This window comes from Natrix helvetica (genome assembly GCF_964273705.1).
Source record: "Natrix helvetica genome assembly, chromosome: 6".
NCBI lineage: Eukaryota > Metazoa > Chordata > Lepidosauria > Squamata > Natricidae > Natrix > Natrix helvetica.
The window spans coordinates 3,311,056-3,333,397 of NC_138553.1; the positions used below are offsets into that span (position 1 = coordinate 3,311,056).

At 45.5% G+C, this 22,342-nt stretch overlaps 1 protein-coding gene across 1 annotated transcript in view; it reads right to left on the bottom strand.

Annotated features, from left to right (window-relative positions):
• The window catches only part of EXOC4 (exocyst complex component 4), a 295,460-nt gene that overhangs the window by 30,884 nt on the left and 242,234 nt on the right, over window positions 1-22,342 (bottom strand). Inside the window, exons 12-14 of the mRNA XM_081957613.1 lie at window positions 10,856-10,992; window positions 9,239-9,394; window positions 5,907-6,085 (exon numbers count right to left, since the gene is read on the bottom strand). Of these exons, the coding sequence (XP_081813739.1) occupies window positions 5,907-6,085; window positions 9,239-9,394; window positions 10,856-10,992 (472 nt within the window). The remainder of the gene's footprint in view (window positions 1-5,906; window positions 6,086-9,238; window positions 9,395-10,855; window positions 10,993-22,342) is intronic.

Genomic DNA, 22,342 nt, shown 5'->3' on the forward strand with positions numbered 1-22,342 from the left:
TGTCTCGTTAGAACTGCCTGGGGTGGGGGGGGGGGGGAGGGGAGATTCCGGGCAGCCGCTGGCAGCAGCATAAATTTCATTAGGAAATTAGCCTTTTTTTTTTTTTAAAGGCAGGAATTCTGGGGTGGGGCGGGAGACGAAGGGCCTTCTTTTCCATTTGTTGCTGCGACTGTAAAAGGGCCAAGAAAGCGAGGATTGATGGAGAGAAAGAGGAAAGGGAGAAAATCTGAGGGAGGGAGGGAGGGAAGGAAAGACCGTAGGTTGAGAGGGAGAGAGGGAAGAGAGAAAGAGAGGGAGGGAGGATAAAGGGAGGGAGGGAGGAAAATAGGTAGGTTGAGAGGGAGGGAGAGAGGGAAGGGAGGGAGGAAGAAAGGGGGAAAGGGAGGGAGGGAGGTGGAGAGGGAGGGAAGAATAAAGGGGGGAGGAAGGAGAAGGCCAGGGAGGGAGGGGTTGGAAGGAGGGAGGGAGGAAAGAAGGTAGTTGGAGAGGGAGAGAGAGAGGGAAGAAGAAAGGGAGAAAGAGAGGGAGGGAGGATAAAGGGAGGGAAGGAGGGGAAGGAGGTGGAGAGGGAGGAAAGGAAGGGAGAAAGAGAGAAGGGGAGGGAGAGAGGTAAGTGGAGAGGGAAGGAAGAAAGGAAGAGAGAAAGAGAGGGAGGATAAAGGGGGGAGGAAGGAGAAGGCCAGGGAGGGAAAGGATGGAAGGAGGAAGAAAGGGAGAGGGGAGATAAAGGGAGGGAAGGAAGGGAGAGAGGAGAAGGGCAGAGTGGGAGGGAGGAAAGGAAGGAGAGAAAGAGAAGGAACTCAAAGATGTCTTTTTTCTCTCCTGCCTCCAAGATCTTGGATTAAAGTGCAATTTGGGTTGGAGCCAGAATTTAAACCAACGGGGCGTCTGCCTGACCCTCCAACGGCCACGAGAAACTCTTAGCTAATGTTGGTGTTCATCGCAGCCATAAATGTGGGAGATCAAGGGCAGCTTTTTATGTGTTCCCTCCACTCTCTCCTCCACCTAGTATCATTTCACCCCCATACATTTCACCTGCTTTGTCTTCCCCGGTGGGCTTTTGACGCCATGGGTCGCATACGAGAACCAACCAAGAATTCTCATCTGCAGACAGTCAATCTTCCAAGGCCACATTCCATTCCTCTGGCCTTTCTTATCCAGCTAAAAACCACAAGCCCAACCCACTGGAATACCAGCCCCCGTTTGGTTCGGGGGGGGGGGGGGGGGAGAAGATGCAGGCCTAGAAGCCAGGAGACAGGGAGTTCTAGTGCTGCCTTAGGCATGAACCCAGGCTGGGTTCACCTTGGTCCAATCACTGACAGATGATGAGTTCTAATCTCGTCTTAGGCAGGGAAGCCGGCTGAGTGATTTTGAGCCAATCACCAGGTGACCATGAATTCTAGTCCTGCCTTAAATATGAAAGATGGCTGAGTCACTTTGAGCTGATCACCAGGAGACAATGAGTTCTAGTCCTGCCTTAAGTATGAAAGACCACTGTGATTTTCAGCCAATCACCAGGAGACTCTGAATTCTAGTCCTGCCTTAAATATGAAAGGGATAAGTGACTTTGAGTCAATCACCAGGAGACAATGAGTTCTAGTCCTGCCTTAGGCACTAAACCTAGCTGAGTGTCTTTGGGCCAATCACCAGGAGACAGTGAGTTCTAGTTTCCCATTAGGCATGAAAACCAGCAGGGAATTTTGGTCCAATCACCAGGAGATGATGGGATCCAGTCCCGCCTTGGACACGCAAGTTGGATGGGTGACTCTGAGCCAATCACCAGGAGACGGTGAGTTCTAGTCAGGAAGTTTCTCCTTAGTTCTAGATTGGCCCTTTTCTTGATACATTTTCCTTTATTATTTCTTGATCTGCCCCCACGTGCTTTGGAGAATAAGTTGAACCCCCCCCAGTCCTTTTTTTTCACTAGACAAACCTAATTCCTTCCTATATTTTAGCTTCCGACTCCTTAATCATCTTTGTTGCTTTCCTCTCCATTCTTTCTAGAATATATCTATATATCTATATCTATCTATTTCTCTCTCTATATATATCTATATCTATCATCTATCTATCTATCTATCTATCTATCTATCTATCTATCTATCTATCTATCTATCTATCTATCTCTATATCTGTGTCTGTCTGTCTGTCTGTCTATATCTATCTATCTATCTATCTATCTATCTATCTATCTATCTATCTATCTATCTATCTATCATCTATCTATATCTATCTTTATCTCTCTCTCCCTCTCTATCTGTGTGTGTGTGTGTGTGTCTGTGTGTCTGTCTGTCTGTATCTATCTATCTATCTATCTATCTATCTATCTATCTATCTATCTATCTATGTCTGTTTCTGTCTATATCTATCTATCTATCTATCTATCTATCATCTATCTATCTATCTAATCTATCTTTATCTCTCTCTCCCTCTCTATTTGTGTCTGTCTGTCTGTCTGTCTATCTGTCTATCTATCTATGTCTGTTTCTGTCTATATCTATCTATCATCTATCTATCTATCATCTATCTATCTATCATCTATCTATCTATCTATCTATCTATCTATCTATCTATCTATCTATCTATCTATCTATCTATCTATCTATCTATCTATCTATCTATCTATCTATCTATCTATCTATCTATCTATCTTTATCTCTCTCTCCCTCTCTCTTTATCTCTCTCTGTGTGTGTGTGTGTGTGTGTGTCTGTCTGTCTGTCTATCTATCTATCTATCTATCTATCTATCTATCTATCTATCTATCTATCATCTATCTATATCTATATCCATATCTATATCTAGCTATTGTATTCAAAGTAGATGCAACATGCAGAAACGTGATGGACCGAGGGATGGGCTACCCCTTGATCACAGAGAAACCTTCCCGCACCACACCGCTGGGTGCTCCCTCCGAGTTCTTCTTCGCTGTGCCAACAATTGTCACCTTTAATTGCTTGATAAAACAGCAGCTGCTGCTTTTCAACCCCCCAAGGCAAAACCTGCCTCATCCACTTATTGCACAAGGAAATCAGAGGCCCTTCACCTTCCGCTTCAGCAGTCCGCACTCACATGAAACACAACCCAGGGATTTTCTTTTTGTTTTTTCGGTGGGATCAATCAAGCCAGCGATCGTCTTCGTTGGGTCTCCAAGCCCATTAAATTGGGGTTGGTTTTTTAGAAACGGAGAGAAACGTTCTCAATAGCAACCCCTCCCTCCCCCCCAATTATCTGCAGAAAATAACCCTGCTATAAGTCAATTTTAGAGATGGATGGATGGATGGGTGGATGGATAGATAGATAGATAGATAGATAGGGAGACAGATAGACAGATAGACAGGCAGAGCAACTGTAGAAACAGATGGAAACTCATCAAGGAGAGAAGCAACCTAGAACTCAGGAGAAATTTCCTGAAAGTCCGAACAATTAACCAGTGGAACTCCTTGCCTCCAGAAATTGTGGCTGCCCCATCACTGGAGGTTTTTAAGAAGAAACTGGACAACCATTTGTCTGGAATTGTATTGTGTTTCCTGCCCGAGCAGGGGGTTGGACTAGAAGACCTCCAAGGTCTCTTCCAGCTCTGTTATTAACTACAGGCAATCCTCGATTTACGACCACAATTGAGCTCAAAATTTCTGTTCCTAGGCAAGACAGTTGTTAAGTGAGTTTTGCCCCATTTCATGACCTTTCGAGCCACCATTGTTAAGTGAATCTCTGCAGTTGTTAAGTTAGTCACAGGGTTGTTAAATGAAACTAACTTCCCCATGGATTTTGCTTGTCAGAAAGGGGATTGCGTGAGCCTGGAGACGCTGCACCCGTCATAAATATGAGTCAGGTGCCAAGCGTCCGAATTCTGATCACGTGACCCTTGGGACACTGAAACGGTTGCAAATGTGAAAAAGCCGTGTCACTTTTTTCAATGCTGTAATTTCAAACGGTCACTAATTGAGTGGTTTTAAGCCGAGGATTACATATATATGTACAAGAGAATTATTATGGAAGCTATCGAAATAGAGAAACACCCCCACAACATGAATAAACATGATGATACTCCCGCCTGCCAGACATCTGGAAACCAGCCCTAGTCAACAAACAAGCCCCACCAAACACCCAGGCCGTTGCAACACGAAACAACAACGGACACACAGCCAGCACCAATCAGCACCAATCATGATACAACCACACAACCAATCATTCCATTTACTGAAACAAAGCCAGCACTCCACACACCCCCATCAAGATTTATAGAAAGACGGCAGCCTCGACCACACTTTAAGCCCAAAGCCCAGCCTGAAGATGGCAAGTGAGACCTCGCAATCTTACATGGGAAAAGACCCGAATACAACAAGACCAGCATACCTAAACCCGTAAAAACCTTTATATAGGCTAAAAAAAGTAATAAAAGTATTGCTTAACTAATATTTTGTAGAAAGCCAGAAGCCTCTCCTCTTTACTTAAGCCCAGGACTTCCATGGGGAATTTGAGCCAGTCATTAAGCTGTGAGCAGGTGTTAGATGGACTTTTCAGCATCCCCTTTTCTTCTTGCCTTCTCGACCATCTGCCGTGACCTTCCACCTGGGAAGCCTCCTGGCTTCACCTTGGCTGATACCTGCTGGATTTCAGCAGCCCTGGGATTGTTTTATAGCTGAAGGCCAGGTGGAACCAGAGGGAGGGCAGGAGAAAGAAACTCAGGGTTTAAACCTCTGGGAGCATGTAAAGGAGAGAAAAGGAATCACGCTATGTCTAGTGCACACCAATGGGCCTCTTGGTTGTCTTCTTTCTTCATAAATCATCCTTGCACCACTTCATTGGCTTCCTTTGCTCTGCAAGCTTCTCGCCCTTTGAGGTCCTCAACTAGTCCTCCAGTGAGATCTTTCTTGGCTTCTCCCACGCTGGGTCCAATTCTTCATGCATTGCTTTTGTGATCTGTATGTCCCACCCTGCCTCCCTCCCTTCCATCCATACCTCCCTCTATCCATCCATTCAGCGATCTATCTATCTAGTCACTCATCTATTATGTACCTATCTACATCTGTCCATCCGTCCATCCAGTCACCCATCCATCCATCCATCTCTGTCTATCTAGTCATTCATCATGTACTATCTACATCTCTCTCTCTGTCTCTCTCGTCATCCATCCATTATATATCTATATATTATGTCTGTCTGTCTGTCTGTCTGTCTGTCTGTCTGTCTGTCTGTCTGTCTATCTATCTATCTATCTATCTATCTATCTATCTATCTATCTATCTAGCTATCTAGCTATCTATCTAGCTATCTATCTCTACCTATCATCTATCTATGGAATCCCTCTATTATGTACCTACCTACCTACCTACATCCACCCACCCATCCATCCATATATCTATCTGTCTATCTGTCTGTCCATCCATCCATCACTGCAATCATCCATCCATCCATCTGTCTGTCTATCTAGTCATTCATCATGTACTACCTACATCTCTGTCTCTCTCATCCTCAATCCATTATCTATCTATCTATCTATCTATCTATCTATCTATCTATCTATCTATCATCTATCTATCTATCATCTATCCATCCATCCATCCATCCATATATCCCTCCCTCCCTCCATCTATCTATCATCCATTTATTACGTATCTACATCCATCCATCCATCCATCCATCTGTTCATCTGTCCATCCATCCATCCATCTGTCCATCCATCCATCCATCCATCCATCCATCCATCCATCCATCCATCCATCCATCCAGTGATTTATTTAACAAACTGAGGCCACAAAGGTTGTTAAAAGGAGGCAAAACTCACTTAACAACCATCTCGCTTAGCAACGGAAAAGCTTGGCACAATTGTAGTCATACATCCAGGAGTCCCTGCAATTGAGATCCCCACTGGTGTATTTCTGCCTCCACAGGCGCCACTTACTCTGGGCCAATGGAAGGCTGGAGAAGGCGCTTTTCACCCGCCCCGAGAGCCATTCCAGGCTCTCATGCATGTTGGCCAGGGCCTTCAGATCGCTGACGTCACACAGGATCTCTTGTTGGGGAATCAGCTTATCGCCCAGGTTGCCAATCAGGACTTCAGACTCCTTGCCGAAGGCGGTCCTAGAAGGAAAGAGAGCAGGGCATGTGTCAATTTATTTATTTTTATCCCACCTTTATTTTTTATAGGTCACTCAAAGTGGCGAAGGTACTTAAGACTATATCCTCCTATTTATTCCATAACAACAACCCTGTGAGGCAGGATGGGTTGAGAGAGAAGGACTGGCCCAAAGTCACTCAGTTGGTCTCAGTTCCTAAGGGTGGGATTAGAACTAGAACTCTCCGTCGCCTGGTGATTTGGCCCAGAGTCAGCAAGCCAGCTTTAAGGCCTAAAGTGGGACTAGAACTCACTGCCCCCTACTTTCTCCACAACAACAACCCTGTGAGGTAGGTTGGGCTGAAAGAGAAGGACTAACCTTCTAAGTCTAAGAACTAAGGACTAAGTCACTCAGCCTGCCTTTCGTTCCTAAGGGTGGGACAAGGACTCACCATCTCCTGACGATTGGTCTAAAGTTAGCGAGACAGCCCTCAGGCCTAAGGCGAAACTAGAATTCACCATCTCCTGGTCTCAAACCTTGAAAGCTAGATTGCCCAATATTTTTCAGACAGACAAGTTGAGAAAGTGACCATGAAGGACAAAGGATCTTCTTATACAATTTTGCTGGAATCTGAGTTCCAATATGCCTCCATCTGAGCCTTTTGTTGTTGTGAGTTGCGAAGTTGTGTCCGACCAATTGCAACCATATGGGCAACGTTCCTCCAGGCCTTCCTGTCCTCTACCATCCTCCGGAGTCCATTTAAGCTCACCCCAACTGCTTCGGGGACTCCATCCAGCCCCCTCCTTCTCTGTCGTCCCTTCTTCTTCTTTTGCCCTCCATCGTTCCCAGCATGAGGCTCTTCTCCAGGGAGTCCTTGCTTCTCATCAGGTGGCAAAAGTATCTGAGTTTCCTCTTCAGGATCTGGCCTTCTAAAGAGCAGTCAGGGTGGATCTCCTCTAGGATTGACCGGTTGGATGGCCTTGCAGTCCAAGGGACTCAATGCAGGAGTCTTCTCCAGCACCAGAGTTCAAAGGCCTCCATTCTACCCCCCCTGCATGCACGCGTGACCCCTCAGCCCCCCGTGCATTCATGCGCATCTCCCGCATGTGCGGCAGAGACCTGAAAATCAGCTGGCTGGTGGGAGGCACGCGCGCATGCCCGGTGGAGCTGAGTTGGGCTACGGCTCACGTGCCCGTAGAGAGGGCTGCGCATGCCACCAGTGGCACACGTGCCATAGGTTTGCCATCACGGCCCTAATTGATAACAAAAAGCTACACCATAAAAATACAAGGTGTAGAACATATTGTGGAGAGAAGTTCTCTGAGGATGGGCTCCATCCAATACGAGCGCAAAAGCTTGGAGGAATAAACTTTTGGTCTTGGTGACCGACTCCGATTGGATCCTAGAAGATCTGTGTTTCAAAAACAAGCCATTCTACAGGGGGAAGGGAAGTCCGATCAATTTCAACCCCACACCAGGTTGGCTCCAGATGATCTGCAAAGGGTAGGAATTCCTTAACATAATTTCCCTAATGGACTCCGGTAAGCGGTAATAACCACCACCCCCGTCCATCACCAGGGACTTCTAAAACAGTTTAGTAGCTTCCAAGCAGCTTTCCCAGGTATCCCGAGGGGAGGAAGAGGTCAGCAGCTGAACCACGGAAGCGAAGAAAATTGATCCAGAGGTCAGACGGTCCCAACTGAGTCGTCTGCTAAAGTCGGGGCCGTGTTAGGAAGCAACTCTCAAGGAAAACGTTTAGCGGTTCAGCCCAATTTCACTGGTCTACAAATGTTAGGAAATGATCGACCTCCGAGATAAAACCGTGTTAATGCTTACATATGTTGATGAGATGGATTAGAAAGCAGGGGATAAAGTTTTCAAGCTATTTCACAATCAAGATACAGCCACATATTCCTTTTGGATCTTTGGCCTGCCACACTTTCTATAATTCTACTGTGCATTTTCTATTGTGGGAAAATGGGAGGGGGGATTGTACGGAGTTAGATGATAGGTAGCCATAACAGAATTCTTTCTAGAGAGCCAAGGTCATCCTTTGTCTTTGCACCTCTGCACCTGACTGGAACTGGAGGGTGGAAGCTGCCAGCATGGCAGTGGGAGATTGGACCATGGGATGGACTTGTGGGTGTGGGGGCAAGTTCATGAACTTTCAACTGAGTGGAGAAAACTGGGAAGCTTTCCGATTTGGGTTTTCCCAGATGTGCCAACATGGCTCTCTCAATAAATTGGGACTGAGCAATACTTTTGCCTTGGACTCTGATTTAATTTTGGATGCTATTTGGAACCCTGACACAAGATTCATACACAGGGGAGTAGATTTGCCTACAAGGGAGGGAAGCGTCCAATGATTACGATGCCTTGGAACCTCTCAACAAAGTACGGTAGAACAATGGAAAGGGTACCACCTGGAAGTGCATAAATTTATCTTCACTTGGAGAACAACAATGCAGTCATACCCTCGTCGGAGCCTGAATCTGCGGAGGAGGACAAGTCGGAGCTGGAGCCGACGGAGATCAAGGGGGTGTCTTCGTTGGCATCAGAGGAATGTGGGGAGGAGCAGTCCGAGGCAGCCCAGGGCCCCTCTGGATTGGGACGGCTTGTCAGCAGGGAGGAATAGGGGCAGGATGACCAAGAGAGGGCAAGCAGTGGACATGAGGAGCGACAGAGCTAAGGCAATAAGCAAGGAGCACCCCCTCCTGATCCTTGAGCATGGAGAGTGGAGAGAAGGCCAGAGTGGAGAGAAGGCCAACCCGACAACTTGGGAGGAGAGCTCCCCACCCCTCTTCACAAGGCACACCTGGGGAGATTTAAGGACATGCTGTAGGGAAGGGTGTTTGTTGGGAACAAACCAGTGGTGGGATCCTACCAGTTCGGACCGGTTTGGCTGGAACCGGCAGTCACCCAGTCTTGTCACGCCCCCAAACCGGTTCTCTGGGTACTGCCATCTTGTTTTTCGCTTCTGTGCATGCGCAGAACAATTTGTATTGCACTGTGTATGCATGCACAGTGCGCATCAAGCAGAAGTAGTAGTGTGTTGTGCCAGTAAAGACAGTTTGCAGGACTGCGTGCTTTATTCCTCCTTGGTTCGTGGCCCACCATTAAGAAGATGGAGTCCAGGTTGAGCAGTGATTTACCTCCATGGATCTAAGGGAGAACCCACCTGATGAAGTCTTCTTCTTCCTCTCTTTTAGGTCTCAACTGCTTGGGCTGGGCCATGTTGCTCCAGTTGGGAAGAGACTTCAAGAGTCTGGTGATGTCGTCGTCTTTGGCCCAAGATGCGCTGATCACCATCTTGTCGTCTGACTGGACAATGCTCCTAAAAATGTAAACAAAAACCAAACCCCCCCACCATATCAGAGTTTGCAGTAGAAACCACATCCAGAAAGCAGGCAGGGAATAACTGATTCAGCAGGATTCATTGACGTCTTTATATACATAAGAACAGATGAATCAATGTACAATACCCACAGCAGATGCTTCCAATGTGGTAGAGAGGAGGGATTGTAAGGGGGTTCAAACACAGGCAGGCTATACAGAGAATGAGTTTCTTTCCATTTCAGTTCAGAGCTAAGCCACACCCAGACGCCAAACTGTTTCCGCTCCCATTGGCTGACCTTGTTACTAAGCCTTATTCATTGGCTGACCTTGTTACTAAGCTTTATTCATTGGCTGACCTTGTTACTAAGCCTTATTCATTGGCTGACCTTGTTACTAAGCCTTATTCATTGGCTGACCTTGTTACCATGTCTCTGCCGGTTCATGAATATTCTGACAAACCCGAGGACAGTTTAGAAGAAGAAAGCTGGCTTGGCCAAGTGCTGCAGTTAGTCCTCGACGTACGACCGCAACTGAGCCCCAAAACTACTGTGGCTGAGCAAGGCAGCTATTCAGCGACTTGTGCCCCATTTTAGGACCGTTTCGACACAGCTGTTGAGGGAGCCACTGCAGATGTTAAGGGAATCGTGCAGTCGTTAAGCAAACCTGGTTTCCCCCATTGACTTTGTTTGTGGGAAACTGGTTGCAAATGACGATCACATGACTCCAGGACAGTTAACTGTCATAAATACATGCCAGTTGCCAAGCACTCGAGTGTTGATCGCGTGACCAAGGGGATGCTGTGGTAGTCGAAGGGGGGGAAGACAGTGACAAACCAGCTTTTTCAGCTGATTGTAACTTGGCACAGTCCCTAAACAAATGGTTCTAAGTTCAAGGATCACCTCTAGTGGGTCTCTTATTTCCAGGTCAGGCTTAAATACTATGGAAATGTTGGGGCAGCCCCTCCAGCAGCCGAATCAAATGAGGAGGAGGAGGCGTGGGAGTCAGGATCAGCATCAAGGCTTGGAGAGTGGCCAGACCGATATCTTTCAGGCTCCGCAATACTTGGCAAGAATGCAGGAGTGAACTGATTGTCTCCTGCAAACTCCACTCCCCTGTCCTCCTCTTTTATTTCCTCTGGCAGGGGCCATTCACCCTCCACCTGTGGGCCTTACTCCCGAGTCAGCCCTTGTTCCTTAGCTGTTCCCTTCTGCTGGCAGTTCTGCGCATGCACACACTGGGAACAGGCTCCAGCTGTTCTTCTGCCTCATTGATGTCTGTCTCCGAAGGCAGCTGATAACTGGCATACAGCTCTTTGCCCCCTCTCTCCCTCCGACACAAAGCCCTCGTCCGAGCCTACCCCAGACTCCAGGACTGGCCCAGGTTCCTCCCCAACCTCCTCACTGTCCGAATCTGCTGCCAGCTTCACTGGCCACAACACCGAGAAGCTCCCTAGCCATACCTGTAAGCCGCACTGCAGGTGTCCTTGTATTCCTGGAGTTTGACACATACCATGTTCAGGAACTGGTCCGAGTAGGCGCTTAAGTCATGCATCAAATTCATGAGGTCCTGGACCGTTTTTTCCACAATGACTGTGCTCTGAGGATAAAAAGGAAAATCACACGTTGAAATTCCTGAGTGAAGGAGAAAAGCCGTTTTCAAGTCGTTTCCGAGCAGAGTTGAAACATGCAAAACAAGGGAGCCGAGCCAAAGCAGGCAGTCCTCGACTTTACGACCACGACTGAGCCTGCAATTTCTGTTCTTAAGTGAGACACCTGTGAAGTGAGCTTTGCTCCATTTTACGACCTTTCTTGCCATGGTTGTTAAGTGAATCATGAGGTCATGAACTGAATCCAGATTCTCCCACTGACTTTTGAACCATTGTACATACATGATGCTTGTTTAACACACACACACACACACACACACAGAAATTTCTGATCATGTAACTGTGAGGATGCCTGCTGCAACAGTCGTTATGACTTTTTTTCAGTATCATGGTCACTTTGAAGGATCACTGAAGAAATGGTTGTAAGTTGAGGATTACCTCTTCAAGGACAAAGTGGTTTTGACTTGGGGGGGGGGGAATGGAATTTTGATCTTTTATATATATTTTGGCGGCAGCAAGACAACTCTAACCCATAAAAATGGAAGGATATTTTGATTCCCACCATGGATGAATGGCTGCAGAAATTCCTAGTTTTCCCTGAATTTTTTGAATTTCTCTTTCTAGTTTATAAAAGTTTAAGAAAGAAAAAGGGGGGGAGATAGGGAGGGGTGAAAGGAAGGGGAGAGAGAAAGAAAGAGAGAGAGAGATAGGGAAGGGTGGAAGGAAGGAAGGAAAGAGAGAGAAAGAAGGAAGGAAGGAGAGAGAAAGAAAGAAGAGAGAGAGAGAAAGAGAGAGAGAGAAAGAATGAAGGAAAGAGAAAGAGAGAGAAAAGAAGGAAGGAAGGAAAGAGAGAGAGAAAGAAAGAAAAGAAAGAAAGAAAAGAAGTTTTGGCAACTGACTTCCTATGTTGACTTCAAGTCCTCAGAGTGGAAATGCTCTCAGGTGTGACAGGTGAGTCGTCCTTCTCCCTCTGCCCCCTCCCCAATCGTAGAGACAATCGTTTAGACCCCTCTGCATTGAAAGTTTCAAAACCTCATCAAAGTGACACCCGCTCGGTTACTTTCCCCTAAAACGGCTTCTGTCTCCGCATTGATTTTAAGATTAAAGTGCTGGCAAAGGGCCTCTGATCCATAATCCGGTTCCTGCAGATGGACTGGTGAGTGACAGGAATTGATTCTTCTCCCTCCCGCCTGATAAAAGGTGTCTCCGGTGTGGTGTGTGTATGCGACCAACCGGCATTTCGCACGCGGATCACGACGCTCGGACGGCGGTTTGACAGTTGTCAAAGGCACTTTGGGGAAAGCATCCGAGTCGGGAAGGCACAGAGGAGGTCCTTGATTTACAAACTTTCGTTGAGTGGCCGTTCGAAGTTACAACGGCGCTGAGAAAAGGGACTTAGGACCGTTTTCCAGACTTACGACCCTTGCAGAAACCCTGTGGTCACGTGCTCAAAATCCGGTGGCTAGGGCAAGAATTGCCAAAAGGTTTAGAAATTCATCGCCAAATTGCTGGAAATGTGACCAAGAACCAGGCACATACTACCATATGTGGTGGTCGTGTCCAAAAAAACCCCTGACTTCAGAGGTTTTGTTCTGTTTTCAGAGCTGGGTCAGAAAACCGTTATAGTATTGTAATTGTATATTGTATTCTTTTCTTCTCTTCCCTTCTCCTTCCATTCTTCTCTTCTCTTCTCTCCCCTCTTCTATTCTTCTCTCCCTTTTTATTCTTCTCTTCTCTCCTCTTCTAGTCTTCTCTTCTCTTTTCTCCCCTCTTCTATTCTTCTCTTTATTCTTCTCTTCTCTCCCCTCCTCTTCTATTCTTCTCTTCTCTCCCCTCCTCTTCTATTCTTCTCTCCCTTTTTATTCTTCTTCTCCCCTCCTCTTCTATTCTTCTCTCCCTTTTTATTCTTCTCTTCTCTCCTCTTCTAGTCTTCTCTTCTCTTTTCTCCCCTCTTCTATTCTTCTCTTTATTCTTCTCTTCTCTTCCCTCCTCTTCTATTCTTCTCTCCCTTTTTATTCTTCTCTTCTCTCCTCTTCTAGTCTTCTCTTCTCTTTTCTCCCCTTCTATTCTTCTCTTTATTCTTCTCTTCTCTCCCCTCCTCTTCTATTCTTCTCTCCCTTTTTATTCTTCTCTTCTCTCCCCTCCTCTTCTATTCTTCTCTCCCTTTTTATTCTTCTCTTCTCTCCCCTCCTCTTCTATTCTTCTCTCCCTTTTTATTCTTCTCTTCTCTACCCCTCCTCTTCTATTCTTCTCTTCTCTCCCTTTTTATTCTTCTCTTCTCTTCCCTTCCCTTCCATTCTTCTCTTCTCTTCCCTTCTCTCCCCTCCTCTTCTATTCTTCCCTACTCTCCCCTTCCGTTCTTCTCTTCTATCCTCTTCCCTTCCCTTCTATTCTCAAGTTAAGTGCATCAGTTTTGTGAAAAGCTTGTTCCTCTCCCTCCCTTGCGGTGGTGTAGAGAGGGGACCCTCCCGGCAGGGGTCTCCCGTCCCCCGGGATGGAAATGATTTCCTAGGGGTGGGGGTGAAGCCAATATATAAATCACTGTCAGAGGAGGGAGCCCTAGTTTGACCCAGTAGGAAGGCGTGATACATTTAGATTCGTTCCATTCCACGCCGTGTCACTTGCCGTCCAGCGGGTGAACTGTGCAGTAATCAATTAGGTTGACAAGATCCCCTACAGATCCCTGCCAGCTACGATGGAGACGTCAGGGGGTTTGGGGGGGAAGGAGTGGAGAGAGAAAAGGGGCCACAAGAACGTAAAGAAAGATGTCAGGATGGGAAATCGGCACCCTTGTTCCAATGAGGAAGCAGACTTAAGAGCCGCGGTGGCGCAGTGGTTAGAGTGCAGTACTGCAGGCTATTTCTGCTGATCAACGGCTGCCAACAGTTTGGCAGATCGAATCTCACCAGGCTCAATGCTGTTTCAGCCTCCCATCTTTCCCAGGTGGGTAAAACGAGGACCAGATTGTTGGGGGCAAGAGGCTGACTCTGTAAACCACTTAGAGAGGGCTGGAAAGCCCTATGAAACGATATGTGGCTATGTGCTATAGGAAGGAAGAAAGGAAGGAAGGGAGGGTGGGAGGAAGGGAGGGAGAGAGAGAGAGAGAGAAAGAGAGAAAAAGAGAGAGGGAAGGACGGGAGGGGGGCATTATAGACGTCTTCCAATATTTGAGGGGCTGCCCCAAAGAAAAGGGGGTCAACTTATTTTCCAAAGCACCTGAAGGCAAGAGAAGAAGCAACAGATGGAAACTACCGTATTTTTCGGAGTATAAGATGCTCCAAAGTATAAGACGCACCTAGATTTTGGGGAGGAAAACAAGGCAAAAATATCTGCCTCCCAGCAATTTGCCTCCTTGCAACAAACAGTACAGACAATATTACACTGTACAGATACTGTTAAAATCGATGTGCTTTCTGGAAGAATAGTTATTCTCTGCTATTTAAAAGAAGATACAATAGCACTGGGCCTCTTCAGAGGAAGCATTTATTTTAAAAAGCTTCTTCATTTGGTTAAGCTGCCTAAAACAATGAAGCACCCTTTAAAAAATAAGTCTAATAATTTGAACGGTCTATAGGCATTTATAGTTGTTGACTTACCTCCTTGCAGCCAACAGCCTGATTAGCACAAGAAAAAAAAACCTGCCTCCCAGCAATCTGCCTCCTTCCGGCAAACAGCAAGTGTCACTTTCAGTTTCTCCCGATCATCAGCTGTTTCAGGCTGCAGGGATTGCTATATAGCCTATTGAAAAACCTCTGCAAGCCCCCGTTTGCTGCAAAGAGGTAAATTGCTGGGATACAGAGGCCAAAGGGTGGGGGCTGGTGGGTGGGTGGGGCTACATTCGGTGTATAAGACGCACCCAAATTTTCTCCCTCTTTTATACTCCGAGAAAATATGGTAATCAAGGAGAGAAGCAACCTGGAATTAAGGAGAAACTTCCTATCCATGACCAGTGTTCAATTAACCAGTGGAACAGCTTGCCACCAGAAGCTGTGGGTGCGCCATCATTGGAGGTTTTCAAGAAAAGATAGGACAGCCATTTGTCCGGCATGGTGTAAGAACTCCAGGGGGATGGACTACAGATTAACAGAGTTGGAAGGGACCTTATAGTCATTTAGTCTAACCCCCTGCTCAAGCAGGAGACCCTGCACCATTTCTGACAGGTGGCAGTCCAGTCTCTTCTTGAAAGTCTCAAAGGATGAAGCTCCCACAACTTCTGAAGGCAACTTCAGTTCCAGTGGTTGATTGTCCTCAATGTCAGGAAATTTCTCCTTATTTCCAGGTTGAATCTCTGCTTGGTCAGTTTCCATCCATCATTCCTTGTCTGGCCTTTGGGGGCTTTGGACAATAGCTTGACTTCTTCTTCTTTGGGGCAACCCCTGAGATATTGGGAAGGTTGCTATCCTGTCTCCCCTGGTCCTTCTCTTCCCTAGACTAGTCATGCCCAGTTCCTGCAACCGTTCATCGTATGTTTTAGCCTCCAGTCCCCTAATCGTCCTGGCTGGATCCTTCCGAGTAAGCCTTTAAATTCCGCCTTGCTCTAGTTCATCATTTTTCCTCGCTGCTGTTGACAGCCAAGTTCCTGGGGGTTTTGGGGGGACCGGGGGCGGGGGAAATCCCCATTTAGCTTTTGCAAAGGCAGTCTGCAAAGGCAGGGAAACGGAAGGCACCAAGGGGGAAAGGCCAGCCGGGCACCCGGCGGAACGCGGGCAGCACCATCGACAAATCGCTCATCCGTTCCCCCGTCAGGCAGCGTTTCCAGGCCCAGTGGGGTTCGAATGGGGTCCTACTGGGGAAGAGAAATTAACTCGGAATGGAGGTAATCCATCTTCGGATGCGGCTCTGTGTTCCGGGAGAGCTTCTTGGCAATAAAAGGGGGAAACGGCCGAGCCTCATTAAAGAGGAGAAGTTGGAGGGCGATAAGAATCGGTGGCCTTCATTTCATTTCTTGCACGCTCAGCTTGTGATGCGTTCAATCTGTCAGACTAGAGCTGCAAGGGACCTCGGAGGTCATCTAGTCCAGTGGTCACCATCTGATGGTCCGTGAGAAAATTTTGGTGGTCCACAGAAAAATTATTTCCATTTTTAATATTGCACTAAATCAGGGGTCCTCAAACTACGGCCCCTGGGATGAATACGTGCAATGAACGCTTGTGTTGCTGCAGAGAGTCTGCCCCTTTGGGGTCTTTTTGTAGGGGTCAGGAGAGGGGCAGAAATTCCAACTTGGGGTCTGCTTCAGCCTCTTGGTGGGGGGCTTTGGGCGAAGGCTGGAGGGAAGAGCCGCTGGTGGGGAAGAGCTGGAGGGCCTCGTTCCAGTGGGATTGCATCATGGCCTGGAACTGGCTGACCATCTCAGCCCACTGAGCCTCCAGGCGACGGTCCCTGGCCTTGCATTCCCACAGGTATTCCCTCTGCTTGGAAAGCCTATGCTCCTAGTCCTCAGTGAGGTGCTTCTGCTGAGCCTCCTTCTCGGCCAGATCTAATTTGAACGGAGCTCTTTTGCCAACTCTTTCTCACGGTGGCTGCTTAGCTCCAGCCACTGCTTCCTGTCGGGGGCCCTAAGGAGCCCAGGCGAGGAGTGGCGAGTAGAGGCTGGCAAGGTGCCCCACCACATGAGTGAATCGAGTTGGCCACACGCCCACGCAGTCACACGACCACCTCACCATGCCCACCCAGCCGGTCATTAGGCAGATCATATTGGTGGTCCGTGGGCTTTAAAATTATGAATTTAGTAGTCTATGAGGTCCGAAAGGTTAGTGACCCCTTTTCTACTCCAACCGTCTGCTCAACCAGGAGACTCTCGACCACTTCAGACAAATGGCTATCCAACATCTTCTTAAAGACTTCCAGTGTTGGGGCATTCACAACTTCTGGAGGCAACTTCTGATCCACTGATTGATTGTTCCCACTGTCAGGAAATTTTTCCTTAATTCCAGGTTGCTTCTCCCCTTGATTAGTTTCCATCCATCTGGTGGTGCTTTGGGAAATAAATTGACCCCACCCCTCTTCTTTGTAGCAGCCCCTCAAATACTGGGACACTGCTATCATGTCACCCTTAGTCCTTCTCTTCATTAGACTAGCCATATCCAGTTCCTGCAACCGTTCTTCATATGTTTTTGTCTCCAGGTCTTTAATCATCGTAGTTGCTCTTCTTTGCACTTTTTCCAAAGTCTCAACATCTTTTTTGTGATATGGTGACCAAAACTGGATGCTGGATTCCAGGTGTGGCCTTACTAAGGATTTATAAAGCGGGACTAAAACATACGAAGAATGGTTGCAGGAACTGGGTATGTTTAGCTTAAGAGAAAGAAGGACTAGGGGTGACATGATAGCAGTCTTCCAATATTTGAGGGGCTGCCCCAAAGAAGAGGGGGTCAGATCACATGAAGTGTTAGTACCACTTTATATGGCCTTGGTAAGATTTTGGGACTCTAGAAAAAGTGCAGAGAAGAGCAACAAAGAGGATTAGGGGACTGGAGACTAAAACATATGAAGAACGGTTGCAGGAACTGGGCATGTCTAGCTTAAGAGAAAGAAGGACTAGGGGAGACATGATAGCAGTCTTCCGATATCTCAGGGGTTGCCACAAAGAAGAGGGAGTCAAACTATTCTCCAAGGCACCTGAGGGCAGAACAAGAAGCAATGGGTGGAAACTAATCAAGGAGAGAAGCAACTTAGAACTGAGGAGAAATTTCCTGACAGTGAGAACAATTAATCAGTGGAACAGAAGTTGCCTCCAGAAGCTTTGAATGCCCCAACACCGGAAGTCTTTAAGAAGATGTTGGATAGCCATTTGTCTGAAACGGTATAGGGTTTCCTGCCTAGGCAGGGGGTTGGACTAGAAGACCTCCAAGGTCCCTTCCAACTCTGCTATTGTATTGTATTGTATTAACCAGTGGAACAACTTGCCTCCAGAACTGGGCAGTGCTCCATCCCTGGAGTTTTTAAAGAAGAGATTGGACAACCATTTCTCTGAAATGGTATAAAGCAGGGGGTTGGACCAGAAGACCTAGCACTGATGATGTTACCGAGTTGGGCCACGAAACGTCGGCAAGCAAATAACCAAGCTCAGAAAGCACCAAGGACCCCCCCCCACACACACACACAAAGGAATCTTATTCAAGACTTCTTGCATGAAAAAGTCCAAAACACATATTTAAAGACTCCCATCTATCTACTATTTGAAGCCTTCTCAGTGTTTGCAACTCAGTCCATCTGGCTGACCTTTTCTGGACTTCTGTCTCCATCAGTTATTAAGGTCAGATTGTATTGGGTGGGGGTCTTATTTCACCCTCACCCCCTTCCCCAAATGCCACCCCCGCTTGGACAGCTGGCAGCGGGGTTAAGCTAGCTAACCAATTCCTGCTAGTCAAGGGGCCTGGGGTCGTGTTTTCCTTTTCTTTCAGCTAAAAATATTTTGTGGCCTTTTTCAACACTATTGTATAAGGCAATATTTGGAGTGCCAACTGTAATGTTTAGAAATCTTTGAAGTTTCATTTCTTAGACGCCACCGAGACAAAATAACAGAGTTGGAAGGGACCTTTTCGGACAAATGGCTATCCAACATCTTCTTAAAGACTTCCAGTGTTGGGGCATTTCACAACTTTTGGAGGCAACTTCTGTTCCACTGATTCATTGTTCTCACTGTCAGGAAATTTCTCCTCGATTCTCAGTTGCTTCTCTCCTTGATTAGTTTCCACCCATTGCTTCTTGTTCTGCCCTCAGGTGGCCTTGGAGAATAGTTTGACTCCCTCTTCTTTGTGGCAACCCCTGAGATATTGGAAGACTGCTATCATGTCTCCCCTAGTCCTTCTTTTCATTAAACTAGACATACCCAGTTCCTGCAACCGTTCTTCATATGTTTTAGTCTCCAGTCCCCTAATCCTCTTTGTTGCTCTTCTCTGCACTCTTTCTAGAGTCTCCAAATCTTTTCTACATCGTGGAGACCAAAACTGAATGCAGTATTCCAAATGTGGCTTTACCAAGGCATTATAAAGTGGTATTAGCCCTTCACGTGATCTTGATTCTCTCCCTCTGTTGATGCAGCCTAGAACTGTGTTGGCTTTTTTGGCAGCTGCTGCACACGGCTGGCTCCTATTTAAATGGTTGTCCACTAGGACTCCAAGATCCCCTTCACAGTTACTACCGTTGAGGAAGGTGCCACCTATACTGTACCTGTGCATTTTGTTAATGCACAGGTAGATATGGTACGATGGAACTGAGCCATACTGAATGCCGATGAGAAATTTCTCCAAAACTAAGAGGACTTTTCTTTTCTTTTTCTCTTGTTTTATTGATTTTCTATCGTTTACACTTTGCTAGTGCTTAATCAACATAGGGTTGTCTGGGTTATTTTATTGGCTTTAGCAGTACAGATTATGTTCTTATTCTCCACCCCTTTTTTCCAACCACTGGTAGAATAAGTTCCCATTTTTATTTAAATTCTGCTTAATATTTTTAAATTGGCATATAGAGGCAGTATTCAGAAGCAGGCACTTGCAGAATCTACTGTATAATCTTAATACCCTTGATATATTATTATATATATACAGTACTTATACTTAATATGTATTAATACCTAATAGACTTGATATATATCAATGTAATACACACACTTAATATAGTTAATGTATATAAATATAATTATACACTTAATATGCTTGGTAAATATCATATAAAGTATTCACGTAATATACTTTAATATATATCAATACAGTATACACACACACACACACACTTACTATGTTTAATATCTCAACTAAATCAAAGAGCTGAGATTGTATGACACACTAAGCCATCAAAAGCAACAAGAACCACAACCCAAAGCTAAAGCTAACAAATGTTGTGTCCATGCAGCCTTTGTGTGTTGTGCATTCCTATAACACAGCCACTGTTAAATATTATGCAAGTTAATGCATTTTAATCTCCTTTTGCCATTACGACTGTCTAGTGGGGGGAGGAGGAGAGGTAAATACAATTACATAACTGCATATTTTAGCTGGATTGCAGCCTAAGCTAATTAATCAACGGCAGCTATGGCTAATTAATCTGCTCCTGAGATCCATTTAGCCTTCATGTGTGACTGCATGAGCTAAAAGCTAAAAGGGTCACCTGTAAGATGCTATCTTTAAACTAGATTATTTCTCATCCTCAGAAACAAGAAGTGAATCTAAGCATTGTTTTCTAACATTTTTTTAAAAATTTTTTTCCAGTATTCCTCGAATTATGACCACAATTGAGCCTAATTTTTTTGTTGTTAAGCGAGATATTTGTTTTGTGAGTTTTGGCCTTTTCTACAATCTTTCTTGTCACAGTTATTCTACCAAACTTTGGGTGGAAAATAGAAGAATAGAATAGAATAAGGAATAAAGTAGAATGGAATGGAATAGAATAGGGAAGAGAAAAAGAATAAGAAGAATAGAATAGAACAGAACAGAACAGGATAGAAGAGGATAGGATAGAATAGAGTAAGAAAGAATAGAATAGAATGGGATGGGATGGAACGGAAGGGAAGAGAGCAGAAGAGAAGAGGTTAGGATAGGATAGGGTAGGGTGGGATAGAAATAGAATAATAATAAAATAAGAAATGGAATGGAATGCAGAATAGAATAGAATAGAGCAGAATAGAGCAGAATAGAAGAGAGTCGAAGAGGATAGGGTAGGATAGGATAGAAATAGAAATAGGAATGGAATAGAATAGAATGGAGAAAACAGAATTTAAAAAAACATTCAGCTTATCTATGGAAAAATCTTACTTTTCCAATCCTCACTGCCCTTTAAGGCTTCCTACGCTGAATGCTCCCTTATTATGTTATGACAGAAAAGACAACTTCTTATTTTCACCTTTTATTTTGAGAGGTAATTTATCCTGCTTTTGTCTCTACAGCAGCCGGCTGCCACATTTCCCATGGTCGAGGTTTTTTTATTTATTTAATCTAGGTATAATTAAATGTGTTAAAAGCAGGGAGGAACTTGAACATCAAAAGTTAACCAGAGGCAGGCGTTTTACACGTTGAGTTTATCAGGATGCCTTTTACTGTACTTTCTGTGCTACAGATTGACATTTTTATTTTAAATAGAAGTGCGGGATAAAAATATTTTCAAGGAAACAAAAAAGTAAAGTGGGAGGCAATTTTAAAGCAGGCTCCGATTCCTTGCAGAATTCTGATTTTATCTTCTAGGATTTATAGGTGTGATTTTTCAGGGGATCTCAGAATTGGAAACGTAAGTTAGGTTATCAATACAATACAATATAATACAATACAATACAATAGCAGTTGGAAGGGACCTTGGAGGTCTTCTAGTCCAACCCCCTGCCTAGGCAAGAAACCCTATACCGTTTCAGACAAATGGCTATCCAACATCTTCTTAAAGACTTCCAGCATTGGAGCATTCACAACTTCTGGAGGCAAATTCTGTTCCACTGATTAATTGTTCTCACTGCCAGGAAATGTCTCCTCAGTTCTAAGTTGCATCTCTCCTTGATTAGTTTCCACCCATTGCTTCTTGATCTACCCTCAGGTGCCTTGGAAAATAGTTTGACTCCCTCTTCTATGTGGCAGCCCCTGACATATTGGAAGACTGCTATCATGTCTCCCCTAGTCCTTCTTTCTCTTAAGCTAAACATACCCAGTTCCTGCAACCGTTCTTCATATGTTTTAGCCTCCAGTCCCCTAATCCTTTTTGTTGCTCTTCTCTGCACTCTTTCTAGACTCTAGAGTCTCCACATCTTTTTTACATCGTGGAGACCAAAACTGAATGCAGTATTCCAAGTGTGGCCTTACCAAGGCCTTATAAAGTGGTATTAACACTTCACCTGATCTTGATTCTATCCCTCTGTTGATGCAGCCTAGAACTGTGTTGGCTTTTTTGGCAGCTGCTGCACACGGCTGGCTCCTATTTAAATGGTTGTCCACTAGGACTCCAAGATCCCTTTCACAGTTACTACTATTGAGCAAGGTATCACCTATACTGTACCTGTGCATTTCTTTTTTCTTGCCTAAATGTAGAACCTTACTCTTTTCACCATTGAATTTCATTTTATTAGCTAGTGCCCAATGTTCAAATTTGTCAAGATCCTTCTGTATCTTTAGCCTATCTTCTGGAGTGTTGGCTATTCCTGCCAGCTTGGTGTCATCTGCAAATTTGATGAGTTCCCCATTTATTCCCTCCTCCAAATCATTGATGAAGATGTTGAAGAGTACTGGGCCTAAAACAGAGCTTTGGGGTACTCCACTGCATACTTCCCTCCATGTAGATGCAGTTCCATTGAGGACTACACTTTGAGTGTGGTTGGTCAGCCAGTTACGAATCCATCAAGATCAAGCATTGCCCAGAAATAGG